General features: G+C 52.1%; 2 protein-coding genes across 4 annotated transcripts in view; one reads left to right on the plus strand and one right to left on the minus strand.

The window, feature by feature from the left end:
• Positions 1-3,179: 3,179 nt before the first annotated feature.
• Positions 3,180-16,953, minus strand: UBIAD1 (UbiA prenyltransferase domain containing 1). Its single transcript, XM_068238764.1, has 3 exons — positions 16,744-16,953; positions 8,791-9,410; positions 3,180-5,942 (listed from the first exon to the last, which is right to left on the minus strand). The coding sequence occupies exons 2-3, from the start codon at positions 9,344-9,346 to the stop codon at positions 5,455-5,457; spliced, it is 1,044 nt and encodes a 347-aa protein (XP_068094865.1). The 5' UTR covers positions 9,347-9,410; positions 16,744-16,953; the 3' UTR covers positions 3,180-5,454.
• MTOR (mechanistic target of rapamycin kinase) overlaps positions 16,899-26,921 on the plus strand; it is a 347,943-nt gene continuing 337,920 nt past the window's right edge. Inside the window, exons 1-2 of one of the 3 annotated variants that reach the window (XM_068238758.1) lie at positions 16,899-16,973; positions 25,614-25,732. In XM_068238758.1, the coding sequence (XP_068094859.1) occupies positions 25,720-25,732 (13 nt within the window). In that variant the 5' untranslated portion in view covers positions 16,899-16,973; positions 25,614-25,719. The remainder of the gene's footprint in view (positions 16,974-25,613; positions 25,733-26,921) is intronic. The other 2 variants (XM_068238761.1, XM_068238762.1) reach the window with 2 other exon arrangements.

The following is a 26,921-nucleotide window of genomic DNA, read 5'->3' on the forward strand; positions in this document are numbered from 1 at the left end:
CCACACACAATCGGTGTCCATCCACTACAGGGCGTGGCACAGAATCTCCACCACACACAATACGTGTCCATCCACTACAGGGTGTGGCACAGAATCTCCACCACACACAATCAGTGTCCATCTACTACAGGGCGTGGCACAGAATCTCCACCACACACAATACGTGTCCATCCACTACAGGGTGTGGCACAGAATCTCCACCACACACAATCAGTGTCCATCCACGACAGGGCAAGCCACACATTCTCCCCCACACACAATGACCACACACAGACACGAGAACCATGGGAAAAAGCCTCTATTTATTTAGACTGTCTCTGGGCTTCAATGCCAACAAGAAAATACAAATTCATTTTGTATAAAGGTTATTCAAACGTGTTGAAAATGCAGCATAGATACAAGTTTTACAGAAAAACTCCAGTCTGGGCCGCGGCCTCTAGTCAATCCACGTAATGTGTGTGCATAAATTGTCTGCACAGCAGCGTGTACTGACATGTGGACAGCGGGTCTATGAATCAACCTGCAGTCACTGCGCGATGCTAGCGAGATATCAGAGAAAACGGGGAAGTCTAATGACTCAATGAGGGGAGGTCCATAACGTGTGTGCACAGCAGTGTGTACTGACATGTGGACAGCGAGTCTATGGATCAACCTGCAGTCACTGCGTGATGCTAGTGAGATAGAGACAACGGGTCAGTCTAATGACTCCATGAGGAGAGGTCCATAACGTGTGTGCACAGAAGATCGCCTGCACAGCAGTGTGTACTGACATGGGGACACCGTGTGATGGCAGCGGAGAGAGCAGGGCATTCTAATAACTAAATGAGAATTACACCGCGTACGTAGGCCCGATGCTTCTCAACCAATCAGACAGGGCCGTCACTGCTGACACTCTGCCTTGTGTATGGTGGCCGATCATGCCCGGTGTCTCCTTTAAGATATCCAGAATGCCAGATATACAGCACCACGGAACATGTTGCGCTTTATAAATGAATAATAATAATAATGATAATAAACTTTCAGCACAGACTGAGGGCACTGCTCCCCACCTTACCCCTCCCACTCTAGGGTGCAGCACATTGCTCCTCCCCCTCCTGTAGACTAGCGAGGCGTCTGCGCCTAACTCTGCCCCGAATTGTTCCCTGAGGTCTGGTTTCCCGATCCTGCAGGCGACAGTCATTGTGTGTGGAGACAGTCAGTGAGTCGGTCATTACTCAGCTTGCACGTTTAACGGAAACCGATAAGCAACAACTGGAGTTGGGAAAATCACATGCTCCTCCTCCTAACTGTGATTGGCCCAGTTCCAATCTGTAAATAGTTTGCATGTAAGCCTGAATTGCTGGCCTCTCATTGGTTCAGCTGATAGTCAGACAGAAGCTGAGCGTTGCGGTGGAACAGTTCCCTGAGGAGTCGCACTATGAGTCCTGGCTCCAGTTACTTCTCAGAGTAACCTGTTTTTTACCTACAGGTTTTCTCTTGGCTAAGTCCTCGTTCACACCACTAGCGCAAAATGGCTGTGCGATCGGATAGCTGCGCCGCTATGACACGATTTTTCCCCAAAAATGCGTGCAGCAGTGCGATAGTGTATCACAATACTGCGCAGCGCATATGATGTGAACGGCAGAAGTGCTTTCTATGCAGTTCTTGCGCTTCGTACACCATACACACTGCCGAGATGTGCACGGCAGTCTGTTCGAGGTGAACAATGTCAACAAGGCCTAATACTGAGTGCAGCAAACTACTTCAGGGTGAGGGAGGAGACACTAACTACTGCAGGGAAAGGAAGGGGAGGAGACACAAACTACTGCAGGTAGGAGGAGGAGACACTAACTACTGCAGGGTGAAGAAGGAGACACAAACTACTGCAGGTAGAAGGAGGAGACACTAACTACTGCAGGGAGAGGGAGGAGACACTAACTACTACAGGGAGAGGGAGGAGACACTAACTACTGCAGGGAGAGGAAGGGGAGGAGACACTAACTACTGCAGGTAGAGGGAGGAGACACTAACTACTGCAGGGAGCGTAAGGGGAGGAGACACTAACTACTGCAGGGAGCGGGAGAGGAGGACAAGTTTGAATAAGCTCGATCCAGGGAAAGCCCAATCCTGGTTAGGAGAGCTGGTGCCGGAGGCAATCCTCCTGGTAGGTACACCACTCCTACCGTCACACTGTGAATAACAACAAAGTAGAAGGAGGCACTCCACTACCTGGAACTTGCGCTCAGTTTATTGCATGTCATGCACACTACACGTTACGGGCTCCGTCCTTCGTCGTGACATAACATGTAGTGTGCATGACATGCAATAAACTAAATGCAAGTTCAAGCCAGTAGAGTGTCTCCTTCTACTTTGTTGCTATTCACAGTGGGAGAGGAGGAGACAAACTACTGAAGGCAGCGGGAGGAGACACTAACTACTGCAGGAAGTGTGAGGGGAGAAGACACAAATTACTGCAGGGAGTGTGTGGAGATGGAGACACAACCCCATGCAGGAAGTGGAAGTGAGGAGACATAAATTACTGCAGCGAGTGGGAGGAAACACAAACTACTGCAGGGAGTGTGAAGGGACGAGACACAAACCACTGCAGGGAGTGTGATGGGAGGAGACACAAACTCCTGCAGGGAGTGGGAGGAGACACTAACTACTGCAATGAGTGGGAGGAGACACAAACTACTGCAGGAGTGGGAAGGGACACAAACTACTGCAGGAGTGGGAAGGGACACAAACTACTGCAGGAGTGGGAAAGGACACAAACTACTGCAGGGAGTGGGAGGAGACACAAATTACTGCAGGGAGTGTGTGGAGATGGAGACACAACCCCATGCAGGAAGTGGAAGTGAGGAGACATAAATTACTGCAGCGAGTGGGAGGAAACACAAACTACTGCAGGGAGTGTGAAGGGAGGAGACACAAACCACTGCAGGGAGTGTGATGGGAGGAGACACAAACTCCTGCAGGGAGTGGGAGGAGACACTAACTACTGCAATGAGTGGGAGGAGACACAAACTACTGCAGGAGTGGGAAGGGACACAAACTACTGCAGGGAGTGGGAGGAGACACAAATTACTGCAGGGAGTGGGAGGAGACACAAACTACTGCAGGGTGTGTGTGTGTGGGGGGGGGGGGGGAGACATAAATTACTGCAGCGAGTGGGAGGAGAAATGATAAGTACTGTATAGGAGAGGCACCATTGGTCCGGGGATGAAGCAATCGCTGCTGCTGCTGCTGTGAAAGAGGCACATGCTATGGCTGTAGGAATGCTGTACGGTGTTGGTGTCACCGGTGGTTGTGATGCCTTGTGGTTTTCCCATCACGGCATTGTCTATCGTCTCTGACGGACGCCGGTACTCATACTGATGGGAGTACCACCCTGGATCCCTCTATCTGCGCCATGCACAGCTATGGGGATTCCGCTGCGTCATCTGACAGAATGCTGCCTCCTCCCCTGGGAATTCAGACACAGACTATTGATTTCAGCAAGCTGTGAGTCCCTGCATGGATTCGAGTGCAGAGAAACACAGAGAGTCGTCCCTGGTGGATACGAGCCCTCTGTGTGACTGTAGTGTGAACACGGCATGTATTTCCCCCCTGCGGTCTGTGTACAGAGACCCGCCTTTCATCTTCCTATACGCATCATTTCCTGTGCAGCACAGGATGTGCAGATTAATCATCACTATATAAGATTCTCGGGTTCAGCACTTCCCCTCGCATGTCCATTCTAGGTAACATTCTATAATACTGGCAAGATGGCTGAACCCAGCAGGAAGTGCCTCCCTTCACTTCCTGTTCACAGCAAGACCACAGGAAGTGCCTCCCTTCACTTCCTGTTCACAGCAAGACCGCAGGAAGTGATGGAATCTGACCAATGGGACCCGAGAGAGCAATTTAAACTGCCTGAACTGTCCCGTTAAATAGAAATGTTTATCACACTTATATAACAACACATTTTTTTTCTAAGTGCTTTATAAAGATCACTGAATCAAGGAGCTCACAATCTAATGCTTCTACTACATTCTAAAGCCTTGCACTGACAACAGAGGTTTACTGGTCATGCATGATTATTTCAGCTGACACTCTGCTGACAGTGACACCTCATGCTTGGCTGTGTGGCCCTATAGAAGCAGGAGGCTCCCCAAAGTGTCTCCCTGCCTGGTGCACGTGCCTGCCGCCTGCCTCAAGTGTAAATCCATCCCCCCTCTGGTGCCTGTGCAGTGTAAAATCTCACCTGTCCCTCTGCTACGACTCCTGGTGGCCTTCTCTGCCATCACCCCGGAGTGGCACCAGGAGTGAGTGTGACATCACACATGCCACGTGGTATTGGGGCTTGGTGCGATGGCAGACATGGGGGTGTGAGTCGAGGCAGCAGGACAGGTGAGATTTTACACCGTGGAGGGGGACATTTACATTGGGGGGGGGGGAAGGCATCGGAAGCGTGGTAGCCAGGACTATTATATTCCAATATAAATTTTATGCTGAGATCTTTTGGGAATCGGCCTGCAGTGTATGGCCAGACAGCAGATCTCTCTTCCATCAGATAGATCTACCTCAGATTTGATCTGCCGACACATCAATAGATCTATGGACACCTTAAGCTGGTTATACGCTATACAGCCAAGATTACATTTACCGCACCTTTGCAGTGGGCAGTGCTGGCTGAAGGGGTATTCCACCTGCTCCCCTCATACTGCAAAGACGACTGTACAATGGATCTTGTATCGCGCATGGCTTGTCCTGGACACCATTCAAGGTCCAGCTGGTGATCTTTGAGGTCGGTGGCACCCCAGGAAACCGGTGATAATCTCCACACTGGGGTGGCAGACAGCAATAAAATCCCAACACCCGAATGCTGCAAACTAGATCTGTCCCACACACGCTGCAATGTGGCTTCAGCAACCGACTACTGCAGTGCCCAAGAGGCATCTGGATTACGTGTACAGATTGTGTACAGCTCATTCTAAATGTCAGTTTTACCACATATTGGTAGTAGTATGCGGGTCTACCTAAACAATCCTTCCAATAAATATGAATAAATACATAAATAAAGGAAAACGTAAGATTGTACAATGCAGATTGTAACGTGTGTGGACATTACACAAGAAGCGGTTCCAGCTCTGTAGTAAGACCAGCAGCGTTTGGTTTAAGGCATTAGGTCGGGGCTTTAGTAGCGCACAGAATACAGGCAGACTGATGGGAAATATAACAAAGAAATGATAGCAGACTCAGAAAGAGGCGGAACACTGAAGGACGCGAGGGAGACTGCGGCTCGGTACTGACCCAGATATCGGAAAACACGCCAATACGCTCTTACGCTGGAGTTTCCTTTCACTATGGACTCAACATGGCTCTCGTTAAGACAAAACAAACCACTGGAAAGACGCAAACACTCATTTAGTGCAACTTGTTAGGTAAGAGTCTTGGACCATCCGCCGTGGTCTACAAAGGGTCAGTTCTGTACTAGAGTTTGGGAAGAGATCCTTGCGGCGACAGCAAGATGCCAAACACATAGAAAAGTCCTACAAACAGGTTGAGCTTGGCAGTCTTCTGACAAATCTTGTTGAAGTTCTGGCTGCGGAACTGGCGCTCTAGAGAGAATGCCATGGGGACGGTGAGGAGAGGCAGCGCCATGCTGATGGTGTAACGGGTGGCCAGGATGCAGAAGAGGACATATGGGAGGAACACCAGCAGATTGTACAGGATGTAGGACAGGGTGGGGCCTATCAGGATGGCCATAGTGACGATGCCGGCTTGCTTGTCGGATTCCATGTCCCGAGTGTTGTTGCTGTGCAGAATGGCTTCGGTGCTGAGAGCCAGGGGCACCGCGTACAGCAAGGGGGTGAGGGACAGATATCCCACCTGCACCGCATGGGCAAACATCACTGCCAACGGCCCAAACGTGATGAGGATGACCAAGTCGCCCAGTGCCACGTACTTGAATCCGATTCCTGTAGGGAGAGAAAAGAGGAGATCTGTAGTAACAATGGCACACAACACTCAATATTCAGAGATTCGGCAGTTATACAGATGCCACAGTCAGAACATTGCACCTGGCCGGACATCTCAGATCGGGAGTGACGCCACGCGGCAGTCTGGGAGGGACGCCACACGGCAGCCCGGGAGGGACGCCACACGGCAGCCCAGGAGGGACGCCACATGACAACCCGGGAGGGACGCCACACGGAAGCCCGGGAGTGACGCCACACGGCAGTGACGCCGCAGGGCAGCCCGGGAGTGACGCCACACGGCAGCCCGGTAGGGATGCCACATGACAACCCGGGAGGGACGCTACATGACAACCCGGGAGGGACGCCACACGGCAGCTCGGTGGGACGCTACACGTAAGCCCGGGAAGTGACGTCACGCGGCAGCCCGGGAGGGATGCCACGTACACATAGTCCGGTCACATGGTACAGGTGCCAGCGGTGATGACAAGAAGACACAGGAAGAGCGCCGGCAGCTAGCTGAGCTTAAAGTGTACCAGAGATCTGGCTATCTAAAGATTTGATACTTACCCGGGGCTTCCTCCTGCCCCATAAACACGTGTGAGTCCCTCGCCGTTCTTTCGCGGACTCCTGGTCAGCCGCGATCAGCTCTGGTAAAAGCTCAGTCACACCAGTCTATGTCTGCTGCGAATGCGCAGCCCCTCACCCACACGCAGGAGACCCAGACTGGATGTGACTGAGCCAGTTACCGGAGCTGATCGCGGCTGTCCAGGAGACTGCGAGAGAACGGCGAGGGACTCACACGTGTTTATTGGGCAGGAGGAAGCCCCGAGTAAGTATTAAATCTGTAGAAAACCAGATCTCTGGTTTAAAAAAGTGATGTATAGTGTTGCGCCTTATGGATTTGGCAGCTGCTCAACCTAGAATGGAGTAATCCCAGACCCCTGGATAGTAAATTGATAAATAAATAGTACTTGGTTGGCGCTCAGGACAGTTAAGCAACAAATTTTAATAAAAACAATATAAATGGTACAGTGGATCTAGAATGTATAACCTTTCATGCAAATGCAAATAGAATTAATGCAACCCACCAATAGATGGGATTCATACAACACACATACTCAAACCCGCATCCACTGCCCTGCTGCAGCAGAAAAATCTAAAAAATATATAAAAAAAACAAGATATGGATAAGCACTAAAAAATCTTGAAAAATATGAACTTCAAATGCTCAAAGATAGTAGCAGATAGTCCTCCTAAGATAGAGTAATAATTGAAGTAATGCAATGAATTTTGCTGGTTGGTAGAACTCTATAGATAGTTCAAATGGAGAACTGGATTCATCAAATGTTAGATCTCTGGTTTACTTTAAGCTCAGCTATCTGCCGGCGCTCTTCCTGTGTATTTTCTTCATCACCGCTGGCGTCTGTACCATGTGACCAAACAATGTGTACGAGGTTACCCACGTACCACCGGGTCACAGGGAGCAAGCGCCCCCGGCAGGCATGGAGAAAGATGCTGGGATACAGGAGAAGGCTCGCCAGCAGACAGGATAGCCTGCACCACTCAGGACAGGCCCGGGGGAGTACACATTACATGGGGGACATGGAGACGCGGGATACAGGAGAAGACACGCCAGCAGGGGGTGGGTGTGCTTGTAACACATTACACGGAGGGCACGGCAGGAATGGAGAAAGACGCAGGATTTCAAATTCAATTAGAGATAAATGTGTCTCTTTGTTGAATCTGTACATAATCGCCAGGTCTATCGGTACCTTTAGAGATTGCAGATTGGTTTGGATAAATTTGCATTGTCAGATATCCAATATCAATCCCCCCTACCCCCGCATGGAGACAGGTCTAGTTGCCCACAGTATAGTTAGCCAGCTATAGGTGCCTCCAGTATAGGTGAGATAGGTAGGTAGGTGCCTCCAGTATGGGTGAGATAGGTAGGTAGGTGCCTCCAGTATGGGTGAGATAGGTAGGTAGGTGCCTCCAGTATGGGTGAGATAGGTAGGTAGGTGCCTCCAGTATGGGTGAGATAGGTAGGTTCCTCCAGTATAAGTTAGATAGGTACAAGTGCTGCCCATAATTATTCATACCTCTGGCAAATTTTGACTTAAAGTTACTTTTATTCAACCAGCAAGTAATTATTTGATGGGAAATGACATAGGTGTCTCCCACAAGATAATAATGAATAATTCTGGACTGGACACTTTTTGCTCAAATGTAAATAAAAGCTGAGAAATGTTATGTATTTTGCCCCCACAATAATGCCTCTTGTACATCGTCCTATTATCCTTTGGGAGACACCCATGTCATTTCCTGTCAAAAAATTACTTGCTGGTTGAATAAAAGTAACTTAAGTTACGTAAAGTAACGTAAGTAAGTTTCCAGGGGTATGAATAATTAATTATGGGCAGCACTGTATGTGCCCCGAGTATAGGCGAGATTGGTAGGTGCCTCCGGTATAGGCACAGCGGTGGGGGAGCAGGTATAGCATAGTTACAACTCACCTTCCTTCTGCAATCCCCCGCAGCCTCCATCTCCTTCCTGTCCCCAGCTTCTGTAGCACTGGTAGCAGCGCCCCCTGTGATTACATGCGGTCATGTCATCACAGGGGGGCGCTGTTAACATTGCGACGGATGCCTAGGAAAGGAAGAAGGTAGAGGCTGCGGGGGATCATGGCAGGTGAGTTGTAACTAGCTATGCCTGCTGCCCCCGCCGCTGCGCCCCGGGCGACTGATCTATTTGCACGCCCATAGAAAGGGGCTGGACGTCCAACAGGAGCTCATCTCACACAAACACCCCAGGAGACACACTGCAGAAAGCAGCATCTTATCATGCCTACCTCCCGTGTAGAGGAAGGAGCCCGACAGCCCCCCAAAGTATATAAGTGCCAAATGCTCCAGCTTCAGCTTGGACAGGAAGTACATGCAGGCAGCTGAAAAACACCCCACCGTGTAGAGGACCACCCCAAACCGCACCACGTCTTGTGGCTCCAGGATGCGGTCCACCAGCGTCCGATCGTCGCTCTTCTTGTGGTCGATGCCTTTGGTGAAGTCGTAATACGTGTTCACCAGATTGCCGGCTCCGTGTACTGCCACGACCGCCACAGCGCAGGCCAGGAACACCACAAAGTCCACTGTGCCTTCAGCCCGATAGGCCAGGGCGGTGCCCAGCACCACGGGGGTGAGAGAGGCGCTGAAGCTCCACGGGCGAAGGGCGAGCACATAGCTCGCACACTTGCGTCTCCAGCCTGCGGTCTGCACCAAAAGTCTGTCGCTGGCGGGCTGGGCGGGGCCATTGCAGAGCGGGGCGATATCTTTGGGTAACTCTGCCATCCCCAAGTCGCTGAATGCCTCTGCGCTGATGCTGACATTATTGATGCAGTTGTCGGACTCCATGATCCAGACCTCAGAATCCGTGGATGGAAAAGGGCTGGAATGTCTGCCGAGGCAAAACTAACACCTGCAAATAACAGAATGTTTCATCAAAAAAGTGGGAAGCAAAATGTCAAAGATTTATAAGACAAAGGAGAACTATAGCGAAAAATTATACATTTAAAATACATATATACTGTATATATCCTCTATAATAAATCCCCTGTGTCCCTGCGTCACACTGCCCCTGTGTTGCTGGGTCCGTGCTTCTTGCTACCGCGCGTGTGCGCAGCACGGACCCAGCTACACAGAGACAGGAGGGCGGGGCCAGGGAGCTAGGCGGGCATTTCAGCGGGCAGCCGGGTGTGTGGCGCGTGCGCAGTACATGCGGCAGCGATAAACACAGACCCTAGACCCCCTTTTTTTTTAAATCGGGCTTGGGTCTGCTAGTGTATATATAAGATGTACATTTGTTCCAGAGTAAAGTGAACTATAAATAACTTTTCTCTTATGTTGCTGTCACTTACAGTAAACAGTAAGTCTGACAGATTTTGTATTAGTCCATCTCCTCATGGAGGATTCTCAGTATTCCTTTTATCCTTTAAAAGAAACACTCCCTGAAAAGTATGTATAAAAAGATGCCAACTGGTTTCCCAAATTGTCTGCACATGATATTGGCAGTTAGACTGAGCAGCTGCCATTCAATACATGCTTTTGAAAACAAAGAAGAAAAACGAACATTCCCCCATGAGGAGATGGACTAATACAAAATCTGTCAGACTTTTAGGGCTGGTGCACACCGAGCGGCTTTTTCAGCGTTTCTGCAGCCGCTTGCGGCTGCGGATCCGCTTGGTCAATGTATCTCAATGGGGTGGTGCACACCAGAGCGGGAGGCATTTTGCAGAAACGAAAAATGCCTGGGTGAGGCATTTTTTGGATTTCGGATGCGTTTCTGCCTCCAATGTTAAGTATAGGAAAAACGCAAACCGCTCTGAAAAACGGCAGTTTAGTAACAGCTTTACTGTAACAATATATGAAATCTACTATACAGAAAATCGCAGCAGCAATCCGCAAAACGCTAGCAAAACGCCATAGAAAAATAAAAAAAAACGTTTCAAAATCTGCTAGCATTTTGCGGATCTGCTAGCGGTTTTTGGTGTGCACCGGCCCTTAGTGCCCTTAACATAGTAGAAAAGTAATGTATAGCTCATTTTACTTTGGAACAAATGTATATTTAATATCACACACATGGATTTTAAATTTTACCATTTTTCGTGAGTTCCTTTAAGCAAACCTGAGCCAGTGTCTCTTATGTCTTATCTCTGGCATGCTGTGTGTACCTGAATGACATTGCTTTTCACACACGGCCATACACACACAAGCCAACCTGCAGGATAGTTGGGCAGGTTGATCCCCCGGTTGGATCTGGCAAACAACCTGTTATCAGTTGGTTGTCTTGTTGTTTGCCCGTTGTACACACACCCAACTGCCGTCCAACAGATCAGGTTTAGAAGATAGTTGGGCAGATTGTTAAAGAGACTCTGTAACAACGAAAACCTCCCCTGGGGGGTACTCACCTTGGGTGGGGGAAGCCTCCGGATCCTAATGAGGCTTCCCACGCCGTCCTCTGTCCCACGGGGGTCTCGCCGCAGCCCTCCGAACAGCCGGCGACAGAGCCGACTGTAACTTCAATATTTACCTTTGCTGGCTCCAGCGGGGGCGCTGTGGCTGCGTTCGGCACGGAAATAGACGGAAATACCCGATCTCCGTCGGGTCCGCTCCACTGCGCAGGCGCTGGAAACTTGCGCCTGCGCAGTAGAGCGGACCCGACGGCGATCGGGTATTTCCGCCTACTTCGGAACCGACAGCCGTCAGAGCGCCTGCGCAGGAGCCGGGAAGGTAAATATTATGTCACCGCTGCACGGAGGGCTGCAGCGAGACCCCTGACGGATGGAGGACAGCGTGGGAAGCCTCATTAGGATCCTGAGGCTTCCCCCACCCGAGGTGAGTACCCCCCAGGGGAGGTTTTGTCGTTACAGTTCCTCTTTAAAGGGAACCTAAACTGAGAAGGATGTGGATTTTTCCTTTTAAAATAATACCAGTTGCCTGACTCTCCTGCTGATCCTGTGTCTCTAATACTTTCAGCCACAGCCCCTGAACAAGCATGCAGCAGATCAGGTGCTCTGACTGAAGTCAGACTGGATTAGCTGCATGCTTGTTTCAGATGTGTGATTCAGCTACTACTGCAGCCAAAGAGATCAGCAGGACTGCCAGGCAACTGGTATTGTTTAAAAAGGAAACATCCATATCCCTCTCAGTTTAGGTTCCCTTTAAGACGTGTGTAGGAGCCTTTAGGATGTCCACACATTACTAGATGTTGTGGATCAATTGACCTTTCCATCTGATAATTTTATTGAATTGGAGGAGACATTATGCTGCATCATGGCCACCAGATCCAGCTTTTGATTGATTTCTGGCCAAAATAGGTCCAAAGGATTGATTGAGAACGCTGAAAAATCTTGGTTGCAATGGCTCAATGAGGTGTGCGGTGGTAACAGCGTTCAATCTCCCGATGACCACCAGAGCCCTGGCTGGTGTCTCTTCCAAGTGTGTGTTCCTCATTGCCCGTGGTGAGTGCTGAAAGCCCCACCCCCTATCCCTGCATGGTGACAGTCTGCACAGCCTCAGCCCTGCAATGTCACTCGAGGGATCTGATCCCTGCCGGGTGACAAGTCTCATGAGTGCGAGGCTTAGGAGTACATACACTAATGCTGGGCATACACGGGTCGATCCGCGGCCGATTAGCCGCCGGATCGACACCCGCCGCGTCCCTGCTCGTCCGCCCGGATCGATTCCCGCTCGTCCCCGCCGGCGCTTCTTATCCTACGCTCGATTCGCCGCTATTGTTCGCCCGCGGTTATCGAGCGCGGAATCGATCCCCGCGGTGATCGGACACGTCGGATATTATAAATCGAGCCATCAGGCTCGATTGATAAGCCTCCCTCGACGCCGTGTATGCCCAGCATTATAGATGGCCAGCAGATTCACTCATTAGATAGATCCCTCTCTGATCTAGATCGGATTGTTCAGTTATCTATTGCCTGTCTACACAATGCACATTGATTTCCAAAATATTCTGGCATGAAATGTATGGACCTCCATGCAGTGCACCCATCTGATCTGATAGTGACCCCCCCAATGCACAGTGGGGGCAGCAGAGTTATGCTGCGCTGATCGGTGTCCATCTTTACTGCACATCAATATTTTCCGACCCACCAATTTTCAGACAAAACCACTGAATTATGAATTGGGCAGCACGTTGGGCATTGATCTCTAAGGCTAATTTCACACCAGGACGTTGCGTTAGAGGGGGCGTTAAGGTCGCATAACGTCCCCCTAATGCAACGCCTGGTGGTGCTGGATCTGGACGTCAGAGTGAGCCGCGTTGTGCAGCTCACTCTGGCGTCAGTGATGCTGTGATGAGCACTCTTGTGCGCATGCGGCATCACGTGGTCCCGCCGGCCAATCGCCGCACAGAGCGGCCGCTCCAGGAAGTAAACACTGCACGTCACAACGTGCAGTGCATATTAATTAGCCATGTGCCCGGCCGCTCTCCGCTCCTCCACAAGATTACTGAGCATGTGCAAGCAGTCTAACGCGGCTCAGCCGCGTCCAAAGTACTGCATGCAGTACGTTGTCTTGTGACGCAGCGTTACAATGTAACGCAACGTCCGCACTGTGAACAGCCCCATTGATTTTTCATTACTGTGCGGTGGGCTGCGTTACAGGCTGCTCTAACGTGCGCCTGTAACGTCCCACTGTGAAAGCAGCCTAAGAGATTGGATGATAATGATCAGTACATGTCCAGCCATATTAATGCCACATGGAAGAGGTAAGATTGTCCAATGTAAATGGGCTGTATGGAGCTATTCTGACATTAATTGTCTTCCTTCACTGAGAGGGGCGGGGGAGAGGCGGAGATCCGCCGCTGACAGACGCGTGTGAGGCAGGGCTGCAGCTCATAGCCCCGCCTCACATGGAAGCGCTCCCCGGAGGTAGCAGGGGGGATCTGCTGAATATAAGCTAAAAAGCCATTTTTAATCCAGGGCTGTGGAGTCGGAGTCGGGCAATTTTGGGTGCCTGGAGTCGGAGTCGGGAAAAAATGCACCGACTCCGACTCCTAATGAATTTGTAACTGTAATTAAAATAGAAAATATGATAAAATGTTCTATTTCTCAGATAATAGTCATTAAAAATAATATATATATACAGTATATATACAGTAATAGCTGTGCATTGATGCTGATTTATGCAAATGTATGCACTCCCTTTGCTGATGAAACCAAATAATTTGATATGTTGTTAAAATTTGGTTTGGTGACTACAAATTAAAGGGTAACTGAGACAGATGAAAAGTAAAGTTTTATACATACCTGGGGCTTCCTCCAGCCCCCTTCAGGCTAATCAGTCCCTCGCTGTCCTCCACCACCCGGATCTTCTGCTATGAGTCCTGGTTTTTCAGCCAGTCAGCGCTGTCCGGCCACATGCCGCTCCCACAGCCAGGAACATTCTGCACCTGCGCAATAGTGCTGCACAGGTGTAGTATGCTCCTGGCGGCGGAGTGTGTGCATGCGCACTACGCCTGACTGGCTCAAGTACCTGGACTCATAGCAGAAGATCCAGGTGGTGGAGGAGGACAACGAGGGACTGATTATCCTGAAGGGGGCTGGAGGAAGCCCCAGGTATGTATAAAACTTTAATTTCATCTGTCTCAGGTTTACTTTGTTACACAGTAGTACTATACTCTACATATGCACCCCCCACAGAGCTTCAGGGAATCCACTGAGAATGCTGTGCACATTGAACACAGAGGTGTTGTCTGTTTACAATCTCCTCATTCCCCTGCACATCACTCTTACATGTTCCCACACTTACATTGCCTAGGGCCTGATCCATGTTCAGATTGTGCATGAAGAATGTGTAATAGTGGAAGAATCCCCCCATTCTCCTGCAGAGTACCTGCACATCATTCTTACATGTACCCACACTTACATTGCCTAGGGCCTGATAGATGTTCTTTGTTCCGGTTTGTACCTTTTACAAGTACTCTTACCAAGGACTAGTTTTAGTCTAAAGGGAATAAATATAGTAGTCTACATATCCTTCTCACTTCAGTTGTCTTGTAAAATTCCTAAGCGTTGGCAGTTAAGAGACGAATTTCAGGTTACATACTTTTAATCAACAAAATTGTAATATGCAAATTAGAGGAGTCGGAGTCGAGGAGTCGGAGGAATCCTAAACTAAGGAGTCGGAGTCGGTGGATTTTTGGACCGACTCCACAGCCCTGTTTTAACCTCCTTGGCGGTAATCCCGAGCTGAGCTCGGGGTATGCCGCCGGAGGTCGCCGCTCAGGCCCTGCTGGGCCGATTTTGTTTCTGAAAAAAGCAGCACACGCAGCCGGCACTTTGCCAGCCGCGTGTGCTGCCCGATCGCCGCCACTCCGCGGCGATCCGCCGCGTGCAGCGGCGAAAGAGGGTCCCCCCAGCCGCCCGAGCCCAGCGCAGCCGGAACAAACAGTTCCGGCCGGCGCTAGGGGCTGGATCGGGCGGCTCTGACGTCAGGACGTCGACTGACGTCCATGACGTCACTCCGCTCGTCGCCATGGCGACGAGGAAAGCGAAACAAGATAGGCCGCTCATTGCGGCCTATTTTGTTACTTTCGATTGCCGGAGGCGATCGAAAGTACGCTTCCGGAGCGCCCTCTAGTGGGCTTTCATGCAGCCAACTTTCAGTTGGCTGCATGAAATATTTTTTTTTTAATTAAAAAAAAACCACATTGCAGCCTCCCTGGCAAAATAAATAAACCGCCAGGGAGGTTAATCTGGCTTCAGACTCTCTTTAAAATACATATAAACACATACAAATAAGAAGGACGTTTCTTCCTGAGTAAAATGAGCCACAAATGACTTTTCTCCTATGTTGCTGTCACTTACAGTAGGCAGAAATCTGACAGAACTGACAGGTTTTTGAGTAGGCCAGTGATCTGAAAAGTTGGCTCTCCAACTGTTAACGAGTCATCAGGGGATATAATGAAAATAAGTGCTACTTACTCGGCTTTGTCCAGCCCCAAGTTCCCAGTATGTCCCTCACAGTCAGCCGTTCGCTGCAGCTGCCTCCCGGTCCCCGGTGATGACGGCAGCTGCGCCTGCGTGAGCGCCGATGTCAATCACCGCCACATGGCTCAGAGCATTCTGCACAGGCGCATTTGTTCTGCACCTGCGCAATACGCTCCGGTCCATGGGGCGGCGATCGACATCACCACTCGTGCAGGCGCAGTACAGGCCGACCTCTAGGTTGGCCTGACGTCATCGCCGGGGACCGGGAGGCTTCACAGGTGAACGGCTGCGGGCAGAGCTGCGGCGAGGGACATGCTGGGAGCTTGGGCCTGGACGAAGCCCCGGGTAAGTAGCACTTATTGTCCTAATATTCCCTGATGACTCTACAAGTCCCACAATGCATTTGCCTTTATGAATCATGACTGTGGCTGTCAGACTCCCACAATGCATCGTGGGACTTGTAGTTCCTTAACAGCTGGAGAGCCAACTTTGCAGATCACTGGAGTAGCCCATCTCCCCATGGGGGTTTTCTTTAATATATTTTAAGTTCAGGTTCTCTTTGAAGGGAAACAGAGAGGAATGCACTGTGAAAATAGAAAAAGATTTTATACATACCTGGGGCTTCCTCCAGCCCCATAAGCCTGGATCGCTCCCACGCCGCCATCCTACGCTTCCTGGATCCGCCGGTACCGGGCCCGTCACTTCCGGCGGGAGTGGCTCCCTCCATACCCCTACGCATGCGGCTTGCGCAGTAGGCAGCCACACGTGTAAGTGTATGGAGGGAGCCCCCTGTAATGCGGAGAATTGGCCGCGTCCGCCGGCCGACTGGCGGTAATGACGGGACCCGGCACATCCAGGCAGCGGAGGACGGCGTGGAAGCGATCCGTGCGTATGGGGCTGGAGGAAGCCCCAGGTATGTATAAAAGCTTTTCTTGATCCTCTCTGGTTCTCTTTAAGCCACACCCCTAATCACGCCCCCATCACACCTCTAGTCACGCATACCATAAAGATTTCATAAGAAAAATATGTTGTTTTATAATTCAAACCACACTGGTTCTTTCTATCCTGGTTCATTTTCCTTCATAGTAATAACATTTTATAATCAGTAATGTATCAATTCAAAGGTTGGGAATAACGTTTAGAGTCAATCACATTTTTAGAAAGAGGGACAGTTGGGAGTTCTGCTGCTCTGCACCCCCCTCCCCCCTGTATGTGGCCAGAGCTGTGATTGGCCGGGGTGTGATGACGTCACAGGGTGCTGCACCACGGCCCGGGCTGCTGAGCCATGTAGTGCTCCTCACTCACCTCCCCTCCTCCTCTTTTCTCTGGACGTGTCCTCCGGAGGCCGCCATCTTCCCGGACACCTCACTTCCGGTCCCCGCCTCAGCCGGAACTGCCTGTCCGCGCTCTGTTCCCGGAGGAAGAAGGGGAAGGGCTACGTCACCGGAAGTGCGGGGCGCGGAGAGGAAGAGGAGGGGGAGGGGAGAGCGATGGCGGAGAGGTGACCGGAGAGGAGGCCGGAGCACCGGGAGGAGGTGAGAGGAGGGCCGGGGAGACCCGCCCACTGACCGGACACACACACAACCCCGCCCACCCCCGGCGCGTGCACCCCTCAAATATACCCTGCAGCCCCCCCCCCCATTCGCCCTGTCCTCCATTATAACCCCCCTCCCCCAACATGCCCCTCACTGACCTCCAGCAATACACCCTGCACCCCCCCCCCCAATCTGCGCTGTGTCCTCTCCATTATCCCCCCCCAGAGATCCCCCGCTGTGCACCCCCCCACTGACCTCCCCTCCCCCTCCGAATATACCCAGCAGCCCCTCCCCCCATATTCACTGTCCTCTCCATAATACACACTGCATGCTGATATCCTACACTGCCCCCTGCACTGATCACACTACTACTGCCCCTGCACTGATCACACATTTCTGCTGCCCCCTGCACTGATCACACTACTGCTGCCCCCTGCACTGATCACACTTCTGCTGCCCCCTGCACTGATCACACTACTGCTGCCCCCTGCACTGATCACACTTCTGCTGCCCCCTGCACTGATCACACTACTACTGCCCCCTGCACTGATCACACTACTGCTGCCCCCTGCACTGATCACACACTACTACTGCCCCTGCACTGATCACACTACTACTGCCCCTGCACTGATCACACATTTCTGCTGCCCCCTGCACTGATCACACTACTACTGCCCCCTGCACTGATCACACTACTACTGCCCCCTGCACTGATCACACACTTCTGCTGCCCCCTGCACTGATCACACTACTGCTGCCCCCTGCACTGATCACACTACTACTGCCCCCTGCACTGATCACACTACTACTGCCCCCTGCACTGATCACACACTTCTGCTGCCCCCTGCACTGATCACACTACTGCTGCCCCCTGCACTGATCACACTACTGCTGCCCCCTGCACTGATCACACTACTGCTGCCCCCTGCACTGATCACACTACTACTGCCCCCTGCACTGATCACACACTTCTGCTGCCCCCTGCACTGATCACACTACTGCTGCCCCCTGCACTGATCACACTACTGCTGCCCCCTGCACTGGTCACACTACTGCTGCCCCCTGCACTGGTCACACTACTGCTGCCCCCTGCACTGATCACACTACTGCTGCCCCCTGCACTGATCACACTACTACTGCCCCCTGCACTGATCACACTACTACTGCCCCCTGCACTGATCACACTACTACTGCCCCCTGCACTGATCACACTACTACTGCCCCCTGCACTGATCACACTACTGCTGCCCCCTGCACTGATCACACACTACTGCTGCCCCCTGCACTGATCACACTACTGCTGCCCCCTGCACTGATCACACTACTGCTGCCCCCTGCACTGATCACACACTACTGCTGCCCCCTGCACTGATCACACTACTGCTGCCCCCTGCACTGATCACACTACTGCTGCCCCCTGCACTGATCACACTACTGCTGCCCCCTGCACTGATCACACTACTGCTGCCCCCTGCACTGATCACACTACTGCTGCCCCCTGCACTGATCACACTACTGCTGCCCCCTGCACTGATCACACTACTACTGCCCCCTGCACTGATCACACTACTGCTGCCCCCTGCACTGATCACACACTACTACTGCCCCTGCACTGATCACACTACTGCTGCCCCCTGCACTGATCACACTACTGCTGCCCCCTGCACTGATCACACTACTGCTGCCCCCTGCACTGATCACACTACTGCTGCCCCCTGCACTGATCACACACTACTACTGCCCCTGCACTGATCACACTACTGCTGCCCCCTGCACTGATCACACTACTGCTGCCCCCTGCACTGATCACACTACTGCTGCCCCCTGCACTGATCACACTACTGCTGCCCCCTGCACTGATCACACTACTGCTGCCCCCTGCACTGATCACACTACTGCTGCCCCCTGCACTGATCACACTACTGCTGCCCCCTGCACTGATCACACTACTGCTGCCCCCTGCACTGATCACACTACTGCTGCCCCCTGCACTGATCACACTACTGCTGCCCCCTGCACTGATCACACTACTACTGCCCCCTGCACTGATCACACTACTACTGCCCCCTGCACTGATCACACTACTACTGCCCCCTGCACTGATCACACTACTGCTGCCCCCTGCACTGATCACACACTACTGCTGCCCCCTGCACTGATCACACTACTGCTGCCCCCTGCACTGATCACACTACTGCTGCCCCCTGCACTGATCACACACTACTGCTGCCCCCTGCACTGATCACACTACTGCTGCCCCCTGCACTGATCACACTACTGCTGCCCCCTGCACTGATCACACTACTGCTGCCCCCTGCACTGATCACACTACTGCTGCCCCCTGCACTGATCACACTACTGCTGCCCCCTGCACTGATCACACTACTACTGCCCCCTGCACTGATCACACTACTGCTGCCCCCTGCACTGATCACACACTACTACTGCCCCTGCACTGATCACACTACTGCTGCCCCCTGCACTGATCACACTACTGCTGCCCCCTGCACTGATCACACTACTGCTGCCCCCTGCACTGATCACACTACTGCTGCCCCCTGCACTGATCACACACTACTACTGCCCCTGCACTGATCACACTACTGCTGCCCCCTGCACTGATCACACTACTGCTGCCCCCTGCACTGATCACACTACTGCTGCCCCCTGCACTGATCACACTACTGCTGCCCCCTGCACTGATCACACTACTGCTGCCCCCTGCACTGATCACACTACTGCTGCCCCCTGCACTGATCACACTACTGCTGCCCCCTGCACTGATCACACTACTGCTGCCCCCTGCACTGATCACACACTACTACTGCCCCTGCACTGATCACACTACTGCTGCCCCCTGCACTGATCACACTACTGCTGCCCCCTGCACTGATCACACTACTGCTGCCCCCTGCACTGATCACACTACTGCTGCCCCCTGCACTGATCACACTACTGCTGCCCCCTGCACTGATCACACTACTGCTGCCCCCTGCACTGATCACACTACTGCTGCCCCCTGCACTGATCACACTACTGCTGCCCCCTGCACTGATCACACTACTGCTGCCCCCTGCACTGATCACACACTACTACTGCCCCTGCACTGATCACACTACTGCTGCCCCCTGCACTGATCACACTACTGCTGCCCCCTGCACTGATCACACTACTGCTGCCCCCTGCACTGATCACACACTACTACTGCCCCTGCACTGATCACACACTACTACTGCCCCTGCACTGATCACACACTACTACTGCCCCTGCACTGATCACACACTACTACTGCCCCTGCACTGATCACACACTACTACTGCCCCTGCACTGATCACACTACTGCTGCCCCCTGCACTGATCACACTACTGCTGCCCCCTGCACTGCTCACACTACTGCTGCCCCCTGCACTGATCACACACTACTACTGCCCCTGCACTGATCACACTACTGCTGCCCCCTGCACTGATCACACTACTGCTGCCCCCTGCACTGATCACACTACTGCTGACCCCTGCACTGATCGCACTACTGCTGCCCCCTGCACTGATCACACTACTGCTGCCCCCTGCACTGATCACACTACTGCTGCCCCCTGCACTGATCACACTACTGCTGACCCCTGCACTGATCGCACTACTGCTGCCCCCTGCACTGCTCACACTACTGCTGCCCCCTGCACTGATCACACTACTACTGCCTCCTGCACTGATCACACTACTGCTGCCCCCTGCACTGATCGCACTACTGCAGCCCCTGCACTGATCGCACTACTGTTGCCTCCTGCACTGATCACACTACTGCTGCCCCCTGCACTGATCACACTACTGCTGCCCCCTGCACTGATCACACTACTGCTGCCCCCTGCACTGATCACACTACTGCTGCCCCCTGCACTGATCACACTACTACTGCCCCCTGCACTGATCACACTTCTACAGTCCCCTGCACTGATCACACTACTGCTACCCCCTGCACTGATCACACTACTGCTGCCCCCTGCACTGATCACACTACTGCTGCCCCCTGCACTGATCACACTACTGCTGCCCCCTGCACTGATCACACTACTGCTGCCCCCTGCACTGATCGCACTACTGCTGCCCCCTGCACTGATCGCACTACTGCTGCCCCCTGCACTGATCGCACTACTGCTGCCCCCTGCACTGATCGCACTACTGCTGCCCCCTGCACTGATCGCACTACTGCTGCCCCCTGCACTGATCGCACTACTGCTGCCCCCTGCACTGATCGCACTACTGCTGCCCCCTGCACTGATCGCACTACTGCTGCCCCCTGCACTGATCGCACTACTGCTGCCCCCTGCACTGATCGCACTACTGCTGCCCTTGCACTGATCACACTACTGCTGCCCCTGCCACAACCCCTGCACTGATCACACTACTGCCCCTGCCACAACCCCTGCACTGATCACACTACTGCCCCTGCCACAACCCCTGCGCTGATCACACTACTGCCCCCTACACTGGTCACACTACTGCACTGCCAAAACCCCTGCACTGATCACACACTGCAGTGTCACAACCCCTGCACTGATCACACACTGCACTGCTATCCTATACTGCCCCCAGCACTGATCACACACTGCATGCTGTTATCCTATACTGCCCCCTGCACTGATCACACACTGCACTGCTATCCTATACTGCCCCCAGCACTGATCACACACTGCACTGCTATCCTATACTGCCCCCAGCACTGATCACACACTGCATGCTGTTATCCTATACTGCCCCCTGCACTGATCACACACTGCACTACCACAACCCCTGCACTGATCACACACTGCACTGCTATCCTATACTGCCCCCAGCACTGATCACACACTGCACTGTTATCCTATACTGTCCCCTGCACTGATCACACACTGCACTGCTATCCTATACTGCCCCCTGCACTGATCACACACTGCACTGCTATCCTATACTGCCCCCTGCACTGATCACACACTGCACTGCTATCCTATACTGCCCCCAGCACTGATCACACACTGCATGCTGTTATCCTATACTGCCCCCTGCACTGATCACACACTGCATGCTGTTATCCTATACTGCCCCCTGCACTGATCACACACTGCACTGCTATCCTATACTGCCCCCAGCACTGATCACACACTGCATGCTGTTATCCTATACTGCCCCCTGCACTGATCACACACTGCATGCTGTTATCCTATACTGCCCCCTGCACTGATCACACACTGCACTACCACAACCCCTGCACTGATCACACACTGCACTGCTATCCTATACTGCCCCCAGCACTGATCACACACTGCACTGTTATCCTATACTGTCCCCTGCACTGATCACACACTGCACTGCTATCCTATACTGCCCCCTGCACTGATCACACACTGCACTGCTATCCTATACTGCCCCCTGCACTGATCACACACTGCACTGCTATCCTATACTGCCCCCAGCACTGATCACACACTGCACTGCTATCCTATACTGCCCCCTGCACTGATCACACACTGCACTGCTATCCTATACTGCCCCCTGCACTGATCACACACTGCACTGCTATCCTATACTGCCCCCTGCACTGATCACACACTGCACTGCTATCCTATACTGCCCCCTGCTCTGATCACACACTGCATGCTGTTATCCTATACTGTCCCCTGCACTGATCACACACTGCACTGTTATCCTATACTGCCCCCTGCACTGATCACACACTGCACTGCTATCCTATACTGCCCCCTGCACTGATCACACACTGCATGCTGTTATCCTATACTGTCCCCTGCACTGATCACACACTGCACTGTTATCCTATACTGCCCCCTGCACTGATCACACACTGCACTGCTATCCTATACTGCCCCCTGCACTGATCACACACTGCACTGCTATCCTATACTGCCCCCTGCACTGATCACACACTGCACTGTTATCCTATACTGCCCCCTGCACTGATCACACACTGCACTGCTATCCTATACTGCCCCCTGCACTGATCACACACTGCACTGCTATCCTATACTGCCCCCTGCACTGATCACACACTGCACTGTTATCCTATACTGTCCCCTGCACTGATCACACACTGCACTGCTATCCTATACTGCCCCCAGCACTGATCACACACTGCACTGCTATCCTATACTGCCCCCTGCACTGATCACACACTGCATGCTGTTATCCTATACTGCCCCCTGCACTGATCACACACTGCACTACCACAACCCCTGCACTGATCACACACTGCACTGCTATCCTATACTGCCCCCAGCACTGATCACACACTGCACTGTTATCCTATACTGTCCCCTGCACTGATCACACACTGCACTGCTATCCTATACTGCCCCCAGCACTGATCACACACTGCACTGTTATCCTATACTGTCCCCTGCACTGATCACACACTGCATGCTGTTATCCTATACTGCACTCTGCACTGATCACACACTGCACTGCTATCCTATACTGTCCCCTGCACTGATCACACACTGCACTGTTATCCTATACTGCCCCCAGCACTGATCACACACTGCACTGTTATCCTATACTGCCCCCAGCACTGATCACACACTGCACTGCTATCCTATACTGCCCCCAGCACTGATCACACACTGCACTGTTATCCTATACTGTCCCCTGCACTGATCACACACTGCATGCTGTTATCCTATACTGCACTCTGCACTGATCACACACTGCACTGCTATCCTATACTGTCCCCAGCACTGATCACACACTGCACTGCTATCCTATACTGTCCCCAGCACTGATCACACACTGCACTGCTATCCTATACTGTCCCCAGCACTGATCACACACTGCACTGCTATCCTATACTGTCCCCAGCACTGATCACACACTGCACTGCTATCCTATACTGCCCCCAGCACTGATCACACACTGCATGCTGTTATCCTATACTGTCCCCTGCACTGATCACACACTGCACTGTTATCCTATACTGCCCCCTGCACTGATCACACACTGCACTGTTATCCTATACTGCCCCCAGCACTGATCACACACTGCACTGTTATCCTATACTGCCCCCTGCACTGATCACACACTGCACTGCTATCCTATACTGCCCCCTGCTCTGATCACACACTGCACTGCTATCCTATACTGCCCCCAGCACTGATCACACACTGCACTGTTATCCTATACTGCCCCCTGCTCTGATCACACACTGCATGCTGTTATCCTATACTGCCCCCTGCACTGATCACACACTGCACTACCACAACCCCTGCACTGATCACACACTGCACTACCACAACCCCTGCACTGATCACACACTGCACTACCACAACCCCTGCACTGATCACACACTGCACTACCACAACCCCTGCACTGATCACACACTGCACTGCTATCCTATACTGCCCCCAGCACTGATCACACACTGCACTGCTATCCTATACTGCCCCCAGCACTGATCACACACTGCATGCTGTTATCCTATACTGCCCCCTGCACTGATCACACACTGCACTGCTATCCTATACTGCCCCCTGCACTGATCACACACTGCACTGCTATCCTATACTGCCCCAAGCACTGATCGCACACTGCACTGCTATCCTATACTGCCCCCTGCACTGATCACACTACTGCTGCCCCCTGCACTGATCACACTACTACTGCCCCCTGCACTGATCACACACTACTGCTGCCCCCTGCACTGATCGCACCACTGCTGCCCCTGCCACAACCCCTGCTCTGATCACACACTGCACTGCTATCCTATACTGCCCCCTGCACTGATCACACACTGCACTGCTATCCTATACTGCCCCCTGCACTGATCACACACTGCACTGCTATCCTATACTGCCCCCTGCACTGATCACACACTGCACTGCTATCCTATACTGCCCCCTGCACTGATCACACACTGCACTGCTATCCTATACTGCCCCCTGCACTGATCACACACTGCACTGCTATCCTATACTGCCCCCTGCACTGATCACACACTGCACTGCTATCCTATACTGCCCCCAGCACTGATCACACACTGCACTGCTATCCTATACTGCCCCCAGCACTGATCACACACTGCACTGCTATCCTATACTGCCCCCAGCACTGATCACACACTGCACTGCTATCCTATACTGCCCCCAGCACTGATCGCACACTGCACTGCTATCCTATACTGCCCCCAGCACTGATCACACACTGCACTGCTATCCTATACTGCCCCCTGCTCTGATCACACACTGCACTGCTATCCTATACTGCCCCCTGCTCTGATCACACACTGCATGCTGTTATCCTATACTGCCCCCAGCACTGATCACACACTCCCCCCACATTGCTTCCATGCCTCATACGTTTGGTTTGTGTTTGGATGAATGTCTCCTGGTTGCAGTCTATTTCTTGTTGATGGTGGAGTGTGTGGTGTTATTGGTGCTGTGTGTGCAGCAGATGAGAGCGGCAGCAGTGGTGGTGTCTCCGGGTCATCACTACAGACGTCACCGCCGGTGTCACAGATCACTAGCCCTGTGTTTTCTCCTGGAATTCTGGTAATGCAGGGTGTTGTGTCAGATCTCAGTGACCCCGGACCAGCCAGCCATGACATCAGCCTCCAGTAAGTCCGGAGTCCTCACTAATGCCTCTTCTGTCTCTTCCTCCAAGGATAAGCACAGTAGACTCGTCGCCCTCTGATCAGGTCCAACCCCCCAGTGGTGGGAACCGCAGCCAATCGCTTCGCCCTGCCAGGTTGATTCAAAACGCCGGCAAAATGACTTCTACAGGTACTCCAGAACCTCGCAGACCAAAGCAGCCGATCTGCTGACTCAATATGCAGCGCATGCCCTGGAGCACCTGTGATTTGTGCTAGCGGGGGGCAGCGCTGCACAAGGATGATGCCGTGTCAGGGAGCCGGTGCAGGGATGCTTCTCTGTGCGTTCCCCTGGCTGTGTGCCCTGACCTGGTTATGTGATACTAGTCATAGATTGTCTGTTATAACCGGAACTGCACCAGCACTGGATTGCCAGTTTCCACAATTTAACACCACCTTTATTTTCCTACAGGTTCCTTCTTTCGCCATTATGAGTTATAATAGGTGATGGAATATATATCCTTCCTCCATGACACAGACGGCAATAAAATCTTTATTTTATCTTTTTGAAAAGTGCAGATGGGTAAAGTCCTATAGACTTTTTTTTTTTTTGTAACTATTATAAGTCTACGGTGGTCCCTGGCCTTTGTAGTCCGCCAGATTGGATATTTTCCGGTGGTTTCTATTGTATTCCCTGGCAGTGGAAACATTCTGCCTATCTCTTCACGTTCCTTAGGACATAATATCCGACTTTGGTACCTTGATCTCTTGCAACTCATTCCGTGATAGATCAGTGATTCGTGGTGGCGATTGTCAAGTTCCTGGAGGAAGATGAGTCGCTTGTGCTGTATAGCGGGGAGCACAACACTGCTGCAGCCAGATACAGTAGTGTGCCCCCTACTGGTCATTACTCTGCACCCCAATACCCCTGAGTTCCCGCCTCTGCACCCTGGTACCCCTGAGTTTACTTCCTTGCCGCCCGGTACCCTCTGTCACCCACTCTGCACCCTGGTACCCCTGAGTTTACTTCCTTGCCTCCAGTACACTCTAAGTCACCCACTCTGCACCCCGAGTTCCCCTATTTGCACCCTGTTACACCCCGAGTTCCCTTCTTTGCACCCCAGAGGAGAAGCAGTCGGTACAAAGCACATCTCCAGACATTTATTGGAAATTATTTTAGGTTTATGTTGTGTTTTATATCTGAATTCCTGGCATACCGCAGATAAACCCTCCCAATTTTTATTGCTGATTGATCGCACATTTATTGAACGTACAAGCACGATTAGATGTTACATTTTATAACTTTACCTCTAGCAAGCCTAAAAAAATAGGTCTCTCCATATTTGTTTTTTTGATTGAAATATTGATGGAAAATTGATTAG

The sequence above is a fragment of the Hyperolius riggenbachi genome, chromosome 6 (assembly GCF_040937935.1).
Source record: "Hyperolius riggenbachi isolate aHypRig1 chromosome 6, aHypRig1.pri, whole genome shotgun sequence".
In the NCBI taxonomy this organism is placed as follows: Eukaryota; Metazoa; Chordata; class Amphibia; order Anura; family Hyperoliidae; genus Hyperolius; species Hyperolius riggenbachi.